A 16,980-nucleotide genomic window follows, 5' to 3' on the forward strand; every position below is an offset into this window, starting at 1 on the left:
TCTCATCCTGCTTTAGTCCCGGTCTAGTCCTGCTTTAGTCCCGGTCTCGTCCTGCTTTAGTCCTGGTCTCGTCCTGCTTTAGTTCTGGTCTCATCCTGCTTTAGTCCCGGTATAGTCCTGCTTTAGTCCCGGTCTCGTCCTGCTTTAGTCCCGGTCTCGTCCTGCTTTAGTCCCGGTATAGTCCTGTTTTAGCGAGCTATCTCAGCTCTAACCACATGATCCTGAGACGTGATCCAATTTCAGAACCACAAGTTAGTCATTAGAACCTGAGAGCCCAGACTATGAGAAAAACACCAGGAATCTAACTCACAACCTCCTGATAACCACTCATAGTACCACAGGGAGGACACGCACACTCCACTCAGAGACATCAGGAGTCTAACCCACAACCTCCTTTTACTGGCATACACTTTTTTAATCGGAAATGTGCTAAGAATTCATTAGTTCTTGCTCCTGATTCATTTTCAAATCCGGTCCAGACTAGATCAGGGCTTGAAGAGGGTCAAAGTAATTCCACATTTTATTATTTTACGCTGAATCAGAGGACAGAACTTCTCTAATTATGTATTAAATTCCCAATTAGAAAGAGTTTTAATTTTAACACATAAGAATGGCTGGTGTCCATGACGTACCAGTGATCTTTGACATTACATGGAATTATGAATGACATTTATTTTAGAATAAACTCAGTCAGACGTAGGTGTAAAAACTAAATTATACACAAAAGACTTTAGACTCAGATTTTATTGACTGTACTGGTCTATACTCTATATACAAGTGCTGCATGGTACTGTAGCTTTAGTCTGGGTTTAGTTATCCTGGTTTAGTCTGGGTTTAGATCTGATTTAGTCCTAGTTTAGTTTTCCGGGTTTATTCCTGGTTCACTCCTGGTTCAGTCCTGATTTTGTCCTGGTTCAGTCCTGGTTTAGTCCTGGTTTAGTCCTGGTTTAGTTCTAGTTCAGCCCACTTTCAGACCAGTTTCAGTGCTGGTCCAGTCCTGGTTTAGTCCTGGTTCAGTCCTGGTTCAGTCCTGGTTAAGCCCTGGTTCAGTCCTGGTCCAGTCCTGGTTTAGCCCTGGTTTAGTCCTGGTTTAGTCCTGGTTTAGTCCTGGTTTAGGCTTGGTTTAGTCCTGGTTTAGTCCTGGTTTAGTCCTGGTTCAGTCCTGATTTACTCTGGTTCAGTCCTCGTTCAGTCCTGGTTTAGTCCAGGTTCAGTCCTGATTCAGTCCTGGTCTAGTCCTGCTTTAGTCTTAGTTTAGTCCTGGTTTAGTCCTGGTTCAGTCCTGTTTCAGTCCTGGTTTAGTCTTGGTTCAGTCCTGATTCAGTCCTGGTCTAGCTCTGCTTTAGTCCTGGTTTAGTCCTGGTTCAGTCCTGGTTCAGTCCTGGTTCAGTCCTGGTTCAGTCCTGGTTCAGTCCTGGTTTAGTCCTGGTTCAGTCCTGGTTCAGTCCTGGTTCAGTCCTGGTTCAGTCCTGGTTCAGTCCTGGTTCACTCCTGGTTCAGTCCTGGTTCAGTGCTGGTTCAGTCCTGGTTCAGTCCTGGTTTCATCCTGTTCTCGTCTTCTGTTTTAATCTGTAAACGACTGCAGCAAAATAAAACAGCTTCTGAAAATCCACCTATCTGTAAATATAAAACCCATGTGTTAAAATTAAATATCTACATTTAAAAAAAATAATTTTTCAAAATTGTAAATGTTGATTTCAATATTCACAGTTTGCCAAAAGTATAATTCAGAGGTGCAGAATCGGGTCAGCTCAGGACACGCCACACGGAAACATCTTTATACAGCAACTTTCATTTTTAATTGGCAATATTAATTTTAAAAAAAGGCTCAAAAATAAAACTCACATTTGGGACATTTCAGGAAAAGATTTGATTTAAAAATAATCAAATTGGTTCATTTCAGGAATACATCTGGTTCGTCTGTGGTGTCCCGCTGTGAAGAGACGCCGCCGCAGACTCCAACATGCAAATCCCACTTTTACTTCGACATTTTGGAATTTTGATTTCACATTTCTCAAAATTTCACCAAAAACACTTTAACGTTTGAAGTCATTTTGAGAGACGATAAGTAAAATAAAATGTACAAAAAGAAACTGAACAAATGAACAAACTTGTGCGTACATATTAAATAATACATTTTCCACGCAAACTGAAAAAAAGCAAAAAAAAATTACTAAATTTCATAAACTCTGATGCATTTCCAGCTCCTAAATAAATACATTTTTATTTGAATTGTTAATATGAAAAATGCTAAATTGCACATTCACTTTTTCACCGGATTTAAAAATACAGAAAAATGTATTTCTAACTCTAATAATTAATCTTATCTTTTTCATTCAGGTTAGCCACACTCAGACTTTAAACTGCATGTCTTTCCTTTCACAACAAATAGTAAAGAGGATGAAGTGTCTTGCCCAAGAGTACGACAATGGAATAATAGAATAGAAAAAGAATAGATTTAGATTTTATGTTTAGGTTTGAAATTAAAACTTGCCATATAAGCTCTGCTGTAGCCACGTCAGGTTAGAACATTCTGCAATGTAAATTTTGGAAAGAAATGTATTTTTGGCTTTTATAATAAATTTAACATGCCAAAAATGTTTCTATAATGAAGCAAAGTTGGAAGAAGTTACAAACATTGAAATTCGAAAAAAGAAACAAAAATAGCCGCTGTAGTTCACCTCTCACGTTCAAATACGGCAGAATTTTTACTGCATGAAAATAATAATAATAATAATAATAATAATAATAATAATAATAATAATAATAATAATAATAATAATAATAATAATAATAATAATAATAATATGAAATGAATTTATGGACACCGCACAAGTTTCTGAAAGCAATGAAAGGCAAATTTGATACAATTTTGATACAATAAAATGTCTGAATCAAAATGTCTATTTAAAATCACCAAAATGTTCTTGAGGTATGAATTGTCCATGTCTTCCGTCCTCCTGTATCCCTGTGTGTCAGATGCCCTCCCATCCTCCTGTATCCCTGTGTGTCAGATGCCCTCCCATCCTCCTGTATGCCTGTGTGTCAGATGCCCTCCCATCCTCCTGTATCCCTGTGTGTCAGATGCCCTCCCATCCTCCTGTATCCCTGTGTGTCAGATGCCCTCCCATCCTCCTGTATCCCTGTGTGTCAGATGCCCTCCCATCCTCCTGTATCCCTGTGTGTCAGATGCCCTCCCATCCTCCTGTATCCCTGTGTGTCAGATGCCCTCCCATCCTCCTGTATCCCTGTAGCGTTAGACAGAGACGGGGGCAGGTCAAATGTCTCTAATTTGCAGATGTTGTGGTGTGGTTGGGTAAATTCGCGGATCGCCTGTTGGATTTTTCAGTCGGACAAATTTGCAGCAGAAACACAGATGGATTTTCTAAAATAATTAAGAGATTTGCGGCAGCCATTTTGGAGGATTTCACGGACCATTAGCACCAACTGTTCAGCAGCGGAAAACGGGGAGCCACTTCTCACTCGCCCCGGGTACTCGGGATGGGGGCCAGAGACACAAAATCACAACACTTCAATTTAAGACATGTCCTGTTTGATGAAGATGAATGTGAAATCAACCACAGACGCCATTTTGTTTCCGAAGCCGCGCAATTGTGTCTTCATTTGCAGAGCGAGATGAACCAATCAGAGCGCAGATCAGCCGGGTCACATCAGGACATGAAACAGGTGATGTGGGTTTAACACGCATACTGAAAGACCAGATGAATTATGAAGGAAAAATGGAAAATCAATCATTAAACCCCCCTGCGAATAAAAATAAATAAGTCATATGACCAGGTAGTGTTGTTGTGTTGTTGAGCAAGACACTTCTCCAAACAGTCTGAGGCCATGTTCACACTTTGATTTGGTTCTGCTTTGAGCCCAGTACAGTCCTGAGACAGACTTTGGTCCTGTTATAATCCTGGTGTAGTCCTGATCGAGTCCAGGTTTAATTCTGGTCTTACGTGTGAACGCACACTAAGTGAATGTGGTGTGTGAGTGGTCGTGTGTGTAGAGGGGATGGAGGGGGCAGTGGCACAAACTGACAGGCTCTTCTCAGTCAGTCTGCCCCAGGGCAGCTGTGGGATGGTCTGGAGTGTGAATGGAAGATGTCAGTGTGAGAAGTGTGTGAAGTGTGAGAAGTGTGAGAAGTGTGAGAAGTGTGAGAAGTGTGTAACATTTGTAGAGTGCAATAAAAGTCTAAGCCGTTAGGGATTTTGCCTTGCACAGCGACCACTGGGTCAGCGGTTCAAACCTCACTAAAGCAGCTATATGATGATTTTCCTAATTAATAAATGATTACTTTCTTTTATTAATCAATTTGTTGCTTTGATTACAAAAGGGCTGTGAATATAAGCTTAGTATTTTTAATAAATTAAATCCAGACAAAATAGACTTTTCATCAACACATTTGAAAAGTCCAGCTCTGAGTGATAAAACTTGTGCTTCAGCACAGAGCATGTTTCAGACTGTGCACAGTCCAGATAATATGTAATAATAATTATTCATCATTAAATTATGAGCTAATATTTCCATAATTGCTGTGAGTAACGCAGTAACATGCCCTATGAGCTCACACACTGCCAGTGTGAGCTGAAGGTTTTAGCAGAACTTTGGCCATGACCATCTAAGATTAAAAAAAATAATTTGTCCAAGAACACAACAGCAGTGGGGATTGAACCCGAAACCCTTTGGTTAGTGGGTAAATTAACTCAATTAACTGAGCTTCTGTCATGATAATTACTATATCAACTTATATAATGGCTAGAGCAATATATTTTGGGGTCATAATAGTGGAGCGATTTAAACTATGTTTTTATGTAATACAATAAGATTTGAGATGAAAAAGTCACTTCTATCACTGGTTCATTCTGCTGTTTATTTATTGTAGGTCGTGCATTTTAAAGGTTTTATATTACGCAACATTGACTCCTGATCTTTAAGCCATATTACAATGTTGTTACCTCATCAAAAACACACCTGGAGTTGTGTTTCATTGACACATGTTTGAGTTATCCTTTATTATTAGTCTGTCTACATCTCTAAAACTCAAAATGCTCTGTTCCACCTTGTGATGTCATGAAGCTGTAGTTTACAAATTAACACCTTTTACTTTTAGTTCAGAAGAGATTTGCAATTACAGGGTGGAAATTATCTAAATGATTCTAATGAAAGTCTCTGCACTTTAAAAACACAGTGGAGCACAGTCTTGTCCTGAGACGGTCCAGTCCTGAGACGGTCCAGTCCTGAGACAGTCCAGTCCTGAGACAGTCCAGACCAGTCCTGAGACAGTCCAGTCCAGAGACAGGCTTGAAAAAGTCCAGTTCTGAGACAGTCCTCAGACAGTCCAGTCCTGAGACAGTGCAGAGTGCAGTCCAACAGAGTGACACCAAAGCAGGGGACAGACTGTAAAAACAACTAGAGATGGGAAGGAGAGAAAGAGAGTGGAAGAAGGAGAGAGCGAAAAAGAGAGCGATAGGGAGGGAGGAGAGAAAGAACGACAGAAGGAGGAGGGAGTGAGAGAGAGAGAGAAAATGGAAAGGGGGAAGAAAACAGGGAACACAGAAAGAAAGCGAGAGAGGCAGGTCACTATAATGACCCACACTAGACTAGACCAGGGTTTGACAGGCTGCAGAGAAGTGGACACAATAAGCCAAACATTTTCCGTTAAAGTGAGCTACTAGAAATTGGAATTGAACTGCCAACCTTACAGTGACAAGATGACCACTTAACCGCCTGAGCCACTGTTGCCACACACTTATTTTTGGTCCCAGGCTCAGTTCCCAAGGAGCGACAGAATAGTTGCACACACAGGATGGTACAAACGTTAATGAAGACTAAAATCAAATTAAAATCACTTTATGTATTTATTGCCCGTGCCATTTCATTTTTTTGGCATCAATTTAATTATTTATTGCATCTAATTATAAAACGTTTATAAGACGTTTAACTGTCAGAATCAAGAAGTGTCAGCTCTGGCTTCTGAGAATTGTCAGAAGTGCTTAAAAACTCATCGTGGTGAATGATTAGGATGTTCAGAATACATACGGAAAATGAAGAATAACTTTGGACCTCTGCAAACTGTTTAAAATGAACTAGATGTGTTTTTAAAAATGTTTTTTAAGACCGTAAAGATTAGGTACAGTGCGTTTGAAGTTTATCATACAGTGAACACACATACATTGTCATTACAGCTCACAATAATACGATAAAACACTTTTGTTGTTCTCTGAAGCCAGACACTTCTCTCATATGATGGAAACGACAGTGGGAACGGGCTTGAATCTGAAGACATTTTAAGCAATGTTTTATAGAAATTGAGTACATATAAACTAAAGGTCTAAAGATGCAGCGCTCGTCTGCGATAGAACCATATAATCGATAAGAAACCTTCATTCATGCATTTAACCCTTGGCAAGTCAGAGGAAACTTGGTCTGGTTCTGGTTTAATTCTGGCTCTGGTTTAGTCACCCCTAAATCCTGGTTCTGACCTGTTTTTTCCGGATTGGTCTGTCCTGGCTACTCTCGGTTCAGCCCTGGTTTGATCCTGGTTCAAGTTTAGTCCTCCTAAATCCTGGTTCAGTCCTAGTTTAGTCTTGGTTTACCCCTGATTCAGCCGTGGTCTATTTCTTATTCAGTCTTGGTCTAGTCTTGGTTTAGGCTTGATTTACTCCTGGTTTATTCTTGGTTTAGTCCTGGATTAGTCCTTGTCTAGTCTTGGTTTAGTCCTGGTTTAGTCCTTGTCTAGTCTTGGTTTAGTCCTGGTTTAGTCCTTGTCTAGTCTTGGTTTAGTTCTGGTTTAATCCTGGTTTAGTCCTGATTTAGTCCTGGTTTAGTCCTCATCAAGTCTTGGTTTGGTCCTGGTTTAGTTGTGGTCTAGTCTTGGTTTACTCCTTGTTTAGTCCTGGTTTAGGCCTCATCAAGTCTTGGTTTAGTCCTGATTTAATCCTGGTTTAGTCCTGGTTTAGTCATGGTCTAGTCTTGGTTTACTCCGGGTTTAGTCCTGCTTTAGTCCTGGTTTAGTCCTTGTCTAGTCTTAGTTTAGTCCTGGTTTAATCCTGGTTTAGTCCTGGTTTAGTCCTGATCTAGTCCTGGTTTACTCCTGGTTTAGTTCTGGTTTAGTCGTTGTCTAGTCTTAGTTTAGTCCTGGTTTAATCCTGGTTCAGTCCTGGTTCAGCCCTGGTCTACTCTCAGGAGTCTTCTTTGAAAGCCTCCAAACCTCGTCTGGGACACGCCACCTCGTGATTGGACGGTTCAGAGGGCAGGCGGCCAATCAGAACGGCTGAACCGGAGGGGAACGCCGAGTCCTGCCCAATCTGCCCAGAGACAGGCTCAGTTCAAAGTTCACGCCCCCCGAAAAACTGCTTTACTGTAAATATATGATCAGGAGTGCAGCAGACGGCTCAACCAATCAGAGCGCAGCATTCACAAGACGGTTACCAAGGGGATTTTAAACAATTACAGCATTTTTTTTCCTTGGAGAAATTAACTATGAAAATTTCAAATGAGGAACATGTAAACAAAGCAAATATTAGAGAAAAAAATGGTGGATGAGGGGAGTTTAATCTGAAATGTTCTTTTTTTCTATTAATTTCAACTGGGCTGCCCATAGTCAACATATACATTTGGTAAACCGAGAAACAAGTGTGCGTCTTAAAATTTAAAACATTTTTAAAAAATTGTGTCTTAAAATTGTAAAAAAAAAAAAAAAGAAGGAAAAAAATGAATTAACCAGAAATTGTCAAACTTTGTTGAGATCAAAAAGGCGTGACCTGGATTAGTCACGGTCTGCTTGTGTTAAAGAAACGTGCACCAGACTTTTCAATGTTTATGTCCCATTTCAGATTCAAATTTGAAACAATTTTATAAAGAAAATATACAATTTGTTAAACACTGGCCTAAAAAACGTCACACAAAAATGCTTTACTTACATTTCCTGCCTTCAAAAATATATAAAAACGCACATGGTTATAATTGAAATTTTTCATAGTAGGAGACGCCAAGTAATGAATTGTCCAAATTTACAACTTGCAATATTGTGACACTTGCTAAAAATTCAGAAAAATTAAATAAAAACTTTTGGAAAATTGTCAAACTTTGTTAAGATCAAAAGAGCGTGACCTGGATTAGTCACAGTCTGGTTGTGTCAGAGACTTTTGAAGTTTCACACCACATTTTAGAGTCAAAATATTTAGAATTTTTGTTTTTTGAAGGACGATTTTCACGATGTTTGATTAAATTTACTCATTTGTACAATGTATAAATTACTTTAAAAATGTGTTTAGAATGTACTAAAATGATGAATGACTACACGTTACGCAGCTTTCAAACTGTTTTTAAGCTATAGCCAAAAAGAATAAGGCAAAAATAAAGCTGAAAAATATATGTATATGTCTGTTAAAATGTAAGAAAGGAGTTTGTAAAATGCTAAAAACTGCAAACAAATTTATGGAAAATATTGAAAAAAATTGTTTTCTGCGTGTGGCTAAATTTTACGACAAATCCGCAGTTTTTAAAATATTCAAAAATATCTTTCACATGAATTTGACTATAGCTAAAATTGACCAATTGACAAGAATCTGGCGAAATTCTGAACGCCACACTCCGCATTGCACCATTTGACACTTCTGATGATGCATAAATAAAACAGATTTTCCCAAAAACTGATGAAAAAGCCAAATCATTTCAGAATACCACATTCAATTCAACAAATTTAGACGATTTAAGTTTTTGTCAAGCTACAATGCAAATTTCAGATCATCAAATGTTCAACTGTAGAATGAATGCAAAATAGTAAAAGTAAAATTCCAAACTGTATGAATATATCCATGATTTCTTGCACTTTGCTTGCACATATATCAAAAAATACTTCAAAGTACATTCCCAGTACTGTTTAACCCTGTGCTCTATGCCATAACCCTGCAATGCACCATCGCAGACCACCGCACAGCCACGAGAAAACTGCTCCGTCAAATCAAAATTCTCCACGCAAATTCCAAAATATCAAGTTATTTCACTCTTAAAATCACACAAATTAAACAAGACTTGCTCAAAGGGATTCAAACTTAAAACATTTGCAAGTCAAATGCCTCAAATTTGTCATCAACAGAAAACAGCACATTTTTAAACTTTTACCGATTTCAGATTTCACGTTTGTCTCGATTACGACCACCTTCAAAATCGTCATTTCATTTCATTTTTTTTAACCAGTTTTTCATTCACTCTTTTTTTTTACATAGTTACACCGACGGAATGACCTTGAGCAAACCGCAGCCGACTCTACGCGATTTCATTCATAAAATTCTCATCCTCAGTTGTCAGTTTTTTCGTAGTTTTGGTGTTTATTTCAACCATTTCTATCAATTCTTTGGTATTTTTAACCAAGATGTTTGGTCTCTGGCCCTTCCCCTCCGCTCTGAGCCTGTCTCTAACCCCACTACAGATTATAATTGTGTTTTCTCCGCTCTAGACGCTAAAGAGTTAAACACTTTTAATCCCACTGAACAAATGGAGCAGCGCGTATTTGGATTTACTTAAAAAAAATCTATTTGAAACTAATATAATGTATAATTTAAAATGATTTTATTCTGTCTTTGCTCTACTTACACTATGAGGGTGTCCAACGTGAAAGTATTTTAAGTAGTAGACTAGTAGTAGCAGTAGTGGAAGTAGTAATAGTGGTAGTAGTAGTAGGAAGAAAGTATTAGTGTAGTAGTAATGGTGGCAGTAGTAGTAGTAATAGTAGGAGTAGTACAAACACCAGTAGTAGTAGAAGTAATAGTGATAGTAAATAGTAGTAAAGGCACGCAAAATGTAAGCTTTGATTATTTAATGACTGCAGTACAATATTGCTCCAAGTACAACTCCTACTACTACTACTACTGATATGACGGATACGACTGATACTACTAGTGCTATATCTAAAAATACTATAATTGTAATTTGGTCCGTACACATATGCAGTGTCCAGTGTGAATATATTGATAGTAGATTAGTAACAGCAGTAGTAATAGTAGTAGTAGTAGTAGTAGTAGTAGTAGTAGTAGTAGTAGTAGTAGTAGTAGTAGTAGTAGTAGTAGTAGTAGTAGCTGAGGTAGTAGCAGTAGTAAAATAAGCCTAAGCCTTGATCATTTGACGACTGGATATGCTGCATCAACTACTACTACTACTACTACTACTACTACTACTACTACAACTAGTACATCTAAAAAATATTATAATTTTGTCTGTACACTGCACTATTATAAGTGTGTATAATAGTGAACCTATTTGTAGTAGATTAGTGGCAGTAGTAATACAAATAGTAGCAATATGAGGAGGAGTAGTAGTACTAGTAGTAGTAGCCTAGTAGTAGTGAAGCCTCAAAAATGTAAGCCAGTGTAAGCCTTAATCAGAGCGACTGTAGTACAATATTGCTCCTACTATAACCACTATACTACAATTACAGCTGATACTACTACTGCTACTAACACGGCAACTACTACTAATGCGGCAACTACTACTTACTATGACAATATGTAGGCTACTATACCATCTACTACTGCTGCTGCTATTACTACTAACACTCCTGCTTCTGCTACTACTACTACTCCAACGATGGCATTTATTACGCTACTACAACTACGACGACTACTACTACTACTACTACTACGTGGTTTGCTTTTGATCAAATTAAAGAACAGTTTTTAACAGACTTTCCAAATTTCGTTGCTTTCTGACATTAAGATATTTCACTTTTTATATTTTTTCAGTTTTACTTTTGAAAACCAAAATACAAAGTCAAATCGAAGTACATTTATGGATCACATGCAGTTTCAATAGTATCCCCTGTACACCAGTGTTTGCAGTAGCATTTGTGTAACTGTAAAATTAGTAATACAATATTTTAAATTCATAAATCCCAGAGCTGCACAGTCTGAACCCAATTTTAAACCAAACCCAAAATAGGTCATTTAATTTCCAAAATATTAAGAACTTTAAAATCCATCCACTTTTTTCTACAAGGTGACCACACCGCCTTCCACACTCATCCACTACTATCTCCACTCTCTCAGGCTGGTACCAGTTAAATGCATTTAATTAACGAATAATACATGGCTATCTCAGTGTTAATTAAGTAAAGTCGTCTATCTTTATCTGCTTTTAATTCATTCAGTCCATATCTGTTACTGGGGCCCATGCGCACTGACCACAGGAGCGCTTCATATATGCACCATTTAAATTTCACATAATTTACACCTCACGTTTTCTGTTTGACTTTTACGTTATGAAGCTGTTTAACGTGTCCTTGACTGCTCCAGCTCAGGGCGGGTCAGACAGGAGAGAGCAGCGGGATTTGGCCCGGGGCCGCGGAGGACACTGCGGGCCGTGACTTTTGCTCCGCGGGACACGTGTTTGTGGCTACGGGGGAGTCTGGGTGGATGCTAAATCTTGAGAAGAGCGATTGGGTGGATTTTGTTTCATGTTGATGTGGGCCTCATTAATAGTACAGACGTAGGCTGTTTGTTTCGTTTCATTTACGTGCAATGAAACAAATGTACCAATGTGACCTTAATGTTCACATAAAATGTGCTACAGAGTTAAATTGTCGCATAACAGCGGCCTACCCCAGAAACAGGCCCGGGTTCTAAGAGGCTGGTGTGACTCTGCGCAGTCCATCCGCGCTCTGAGCACTCACACACCCGGTGCGCCCTCACCTGAAATAGTTTAAGCTCTACCAAACCCTTTGAGGGGACAGTGCATCCACACGCCCCAAGAATTAGCCTAAATAAAGTGATGGTGACCGGTGTAGAGTCCTGTCACTTCCAAAAGTGCCTCAAACTTTAAACTGGCCTGTCCGCGGGGACCTGGAGTCAGGACCAGGGGCCGGGTGCGAGCGCGAAGGCCTGGAGGGGTCGGGGTCCTACCTGGGGTTGGAGCTGTTCCAGTAAACGGCGTACCGGTCCGACACGAGGCGGTCATCCGTGAGCGCGAGGCACATTCGGAGCGCGAGGCCGAGCAGCAGCAGCGGCACGAGCCCCATGGCGCGCGCCAGTCCCACACTCATCCAACTGGATCCAAACACGGTCCACGCGCACTACGCACGCCGCGTGCCGTGCGTCTCGTGCGACCTACGGTTTAATCCAAAAGCAGTCACGAGCTCCAGCACGCGGGACCCGCGCGGATGTGGCCCCATTCTGGCCCGGTCCAACGAAGAAAATAGTCTAGAGTGTCAGAGGACCCGAAGGTGCCCCAAAGGGTCCCAAGCAGTGCAGCCGCTCTAAAGGCTCCTCTCCCCGACTTCAGTCCACAGCTCGTCCCGCTCCTTCCGCTGGCTCTTCTCAAACTTTACTTCTTTTCTCCAGCTGCTTTTCAAAATGATCCGAACTGGCCCGGGAAAGACCGAGTCTTTCCGAACAGAGCCGAGGGAGAGTCCGGAGACAAAGCTGAAACTCGGGCCAAACTTTGGGTGTCCCCGTCACAGACTGGAGCTCCGCGCTGCCTCTGCGCTCTCCGCCGGTGCGCGAGGGGGCGGGGCCTGCAGCTGCGGGGCGGGGCCGCGCTGATGGAGCGTAAACATGACCCACATCAGAGCGGTCCTTCGCGGCTCTGTGTCACACCTGCCCCCGCTGAGATGGCTGCAGGAGGGCCACTACTGTAGCAGAGTGGTTATCTTGTCTCCTCTTCTCAGTAAACATGTTGTGAGTTATACTCCTGATTCTGAAGTGGCAGAGTGGTTAGCCTCTGTCCTCGTACGTTCTCTACATTGACCCTGTGAGGACGGGTGACGCAGCATGGTTCTGGAGGATGAGAAGGAGGAAGAGGAGAAGGAAGTGGAGAACGAGGAGGAGGACGGAGGAGGAGGAAGAGGACAAGAGGTGGAGGAGGAAGAAGAGGAGGAAAAGGACAAAAGGAGATGGGGAGGAGGAGGAGGAGGATTAGAGGAGAAGGGAGAGTACAATGAAGCGGAGGAGGAGGAAAAGCAGAGGAAGAGGAAGTGGAGGAGGAGAAAAAGGAGAGGAGAGAGAAGAGTATTGGAGGAGAAGGAGGAAGAAGACTGGAGAAGGAAGAAGACTAGAGGAGTATGAGGACAGGATTAGGAAGAAGACAGGAGAAGGAAGTAAAAGAGGACAGGAGGAGGAGGAAGAGGACAGGAGGAGGAAGTAGAAGAGGACAGGAGGAGGAAGTGGAAGAGGACAGGAGGAGGAGGAAGAGGACAGGAGGAGGAGGAAGAGGACAGGAGGAGGAGGAGGACATATCAAAGTTTGATGGCGCTCTCAGAGCAGAAGTGTATAAAGCACACATAAAACATTCAGGCACTCAGAAAACACAGGGATTTAGAGTTTTACACAAAGAGGAGGTTATGTAACACAAAGGCCCCACTGAACCCAAACACTCCAAGAATATTTGTACTATTGGAGAAAAACATGTAGATCAAATATAGATCCAAAACTTCAGAACTGGTTCAGTCCTGATTTAAACCTGGTCACCAGGTTAATGAATTCATCAAACCCTAAATGAAAACGCATTTTGAATGGACAGAATTAGCAAATCGCAACGGCCATGGTACGCCTTTTCTGCATACAAACAGCTAACTGTGGAGTTTATATCTGTACAAACATGTTTTGAAATGTGATTCTTATATTAGTTTGCCAGATCTTCTGGATGAGTAATGGGAACTTTGGACAGAATCTTATTATTAATTATTATGGTGCAGCCCTTAGACCTGAAGGCATAGTCCCGGTTTGTGCTGATTCAGGCTGTAATACCTGCTTTAGGCCTGGTTTAGGCCTGGGTTGGTCCTGAGTTAGACCTGGATTACGTCTAGTTTAGATCTGGGTTATTCCTAGGTTAGACCTGGGTTAAACCTGGTTTAGACCTGGTTTAGACCTGATTTAGTTCTGGTTTAGATCTGGGTTAGTCCTGGGTTACACCTAGTTTAGTCCTGGGTTTTCTGACTCTCTGTTTATTCCTGGTGTAGACCTGGTTCAGGCCTGGGTTATACATGGGTTAGATCTGGTTTAGACCTGGTTTAGTCCTTCATTAGGGCTAGTTTAGTCCTGGGTCTTCTGAGTTCCTGTTTATTTTTGTTTTAGACCTGGTTTAGTCCTGCTTAGACCTGGTTTAATCCTGGATTAGACCTGGTTTAGTCCTGGGTTAGACCTGCTTTAGACCTGGATTAGACCAAATTTAATCCTGGATTAGACCTGGTTAAAACCTGGATTAGACCTGCTTTAGACCTTGGTTAGATCTGGTTTGGTCCTTGGTTAGACCTGGTTTAGTCCTGAGCTAGACCTAGTTTGGTCCTGGGTCTTCTGAATCCCTGTTTACTTTGGTTTTAGACCTAGTTTAGTCCTGGTTTAGACCTGGTTTTGTCCTGGATTAGACCTGGATTAGACCTGATTTAGTCCTGGTGAGACCTGGTTTTGACAAAAATAATTCAATATTTTAAAATTTTATTCAGGGGGAAAGAAAATAAATAAATAATTGAAGTCACAGTATATATACTCAATATATTTACATTACAATATAATTCAATAGGATTTCAAGTTGGTTATTACACATTCACAAACTGTGTATTTTTTTCCCACACATCACTTTGAAAATCAATCAATAAATAAAAATAATAAAAATAAAATAAATAAATACAAGAAAAAGTGTAGAATTTTACATTTGATTTATATTTCATAGAGAGATTTTATTTATTTTCATTTATTTATTTTTTAAAAGATAAGGTCTCCGAGGGCTCTCCTCTACATCCCCAGACCTGTAAAAACTGTGCTCATGCGCCCTCTATTGTCCGCCTCCGCCCCTGCAGCCCCTGTGCCCCGCGCGCACAAACATCTGGATCCCATCTCCTTGTCCCCATGGCCTCGCGCTGAACCCGGGGCCGCCTCAGCCAATCACGGAGCGGAGGAGGCGGGAACTGCGCGGCTCCTGACCAATCACAGACCGGAGTGTGTGCGGCTGCAGACAAAGGGAGCATTCACGGGGCTAATAAGGTCCATATATGAGTTATACTGATTCATACTGGAGAGACGGAGGGAGAGAGATGGAGGGAGAGAAGGGGAGGAAGAGGGAGAGTAAAAAGGAAAGATGAAGAAGGAATGGAAGGAGGGAGAAAGTAGGGAGTGAGAGAGACGAAGGGGAGAGGGAGGGAGAGAGTGGGGGACAAGGTGGAGAGATGGAGATGGAGAGAGGAAGAGAAAGTAAAAAAAAAGAGGGAATAGGAAGAGATGAAATGAAGGGGGATATGATGGAGAGAGGTACAAAAGGAAGGAGAGCGACTGGGGAGACAGAGAGACTGGTTTAGTCCTGGTTTAGACCTGGTTTAAGAAGGAAGGAGAGAGAATGGGGAGAAAGAGACTTAAGATAGAGGGAGAGAGAGGGGAAGAGGGAGAAGTCAGAAAGATGGGGGGAAAAGGGAGAGAGAAAGAATAAACAAGAGAGAAAGAGAGGGGAGACAGACAGTAAGAAGGAGAAAGGAGGAAGTGAAAGAATGAGAGGAGGAGGAGGAAGGAGAAAACACGGAGTGAGAGAGATGGAGGAGAGAGGGAGGGAGAGAGTGGGGGACAAGGTGGAGAGAGAGTGAGGGGGTGAGAGGAGAAACAATGAAGAAGGGAAAAAGGAAGAGGGAAGGGGAGAGATAGTGAGAGGGTAAAGAGAGAAAGAAAGAGAGATGAGATTTAATTTGAGACTTTTAACAGGCTTATTGTGTCAAAAACATTTTCACACCTCATGCTATTTACAAAAACAAACTGAAGTATTTATATATATATTTACATACTATCTACGAAAACCACCATGAGAGGGAAATAGGAAGAGACGGAGAGTGAGAAAAAAAAGGAAGAGAGGGACGTAGAAAGGGAGAGAGTGAGAAAGAGACAGTAAGAAAGGGAGAAGAAGAAGTGGTAGGATGAGAGAGAGAGAGATGGGGAGCAGAGAGAGTGTGGAGTTGTAAAAAGGATGGGGGAGTTAAGAGAGAGGAAGAAAGGGACAAGGTCTTGTGTTCTGGATCTACTTCTTTCGGTGCAGGTGTAAACAACTTCCATTAATACTTTGCAGTGACATCATGCTGGGGGTGTTCTACATGTATCTTTATGGTGGAATGTTCAGCAGTTACCATGGTGACACAATGCACACATTAGCAAATACTGCCGAAAAACAAGTTTTAAATACAAAAAGGATAAAAAAAAAACACACACACACACATTTTCAGGAGCCTGTGGTTAATAAAAGTGTTTATGCTCCTGTTTAGGTGTTTGATTTTCAACTAAAACGTGAGAGTGACTAACTGAAAAACTGTTGGCTAATACTTGCTAGCTTGTGACTCAAATTTTGAGTCACAAGCTAGCAGACATTTTGAGTCACATCAGCTCACCTGTTGTAGTTCCAGCTAAACCAGCTCGTTCTGGTTCGATTGTGCTAAAATAAAGCTCTGATTAAAGTCTTACAGCACTTTAGACAGAGCAGTGCCTACAGTTAGCTTCACACCTCCAGAGAATGTTCAGTCAGACATCAGTTGCAAACACAGACACCATCACAGTCTCCCATAGTGTTTGGCTCCAGTCAAATGAAGCTCATCAAGGTTGGCTGTCATAGGGATGAATTTGAAGCCAGGCTCAATATTTGGAATTTCAACCGTGAGTATCACAGCAACTTAAGAGCCAATCTGGAGCGAAGCTGTTGAATTTAACACCCCTTCGCGTCTGCACCGCTGGTTTAGCAGGAGGTGGGTGCTTAGCAATGCTGTCAATCAAACCTGTTGCTAACACTAGTGGGAGCATCCTTAGGGAAAGAAGGCAGTCGATGGAGCCGGAAGCACAGCCCATGATCACTTCCTCTTTGGAACGCGGTGGCTAGCAGGTTAGCGATGTCCATTTATATATACAGTCTATGGTTGCAAAGTATCAACATGAACTGTCTGTGAGGCTCGAGTTAGGTTAGGAGCAGGGTCAGAGGTCAGAAGACATAATACTTGGGGATTACTCAGAGTGCAGG

General features: G+C 41.3%; 1 protein-coding gene across 2 annotated transcripts in view; it reads right to left on the bottom strand.

The window, feature by feature from the left end:
* Positions 1-12,484, bottom strand: part of LOC117369880 (ephrin-A2-like) — a 92,676-nt gene extending 80,192 nt beyond the window's left edge. Inside the window, exon 1 of one of the 2 annotated variants that reach the window (XR_008648675.1) lies at positions 11,907-12,451. Coding sequence is in view for 1 of the 2 variants with exons in the window: in XM_033965225.2 (XP_033821116.1) it covers positions 11,907-12,046 (140 nt within the window). In the remaining variant the exon portion in view is untranslated. Of the gene's footprint in view, positions 1-11,906 lie in introns of both variants that reach the window. The other variant, XM_033965225.2, reaches the window with a different exon arrangement.
* Positions 12,485-16,980: the final 4,496 nt, after the last annotated feature.

The sequence above is a fragment of the Periophthalmus magnuspinnatus genome, chromosome 4, assembly GCF_009829125.3.
Source record: "Periophthalmus magnuspinnatus isolate fPerMag1 chromosome 4, fPerMag1.2.pri, whole genome shotgun sequence".
NCBI lineage: Eukaryota > Metazoa > Chordata > Actinopteri > Gobiiformes > Gobiidae > Periophthalmus > Periophthalmus magnuspinnatus.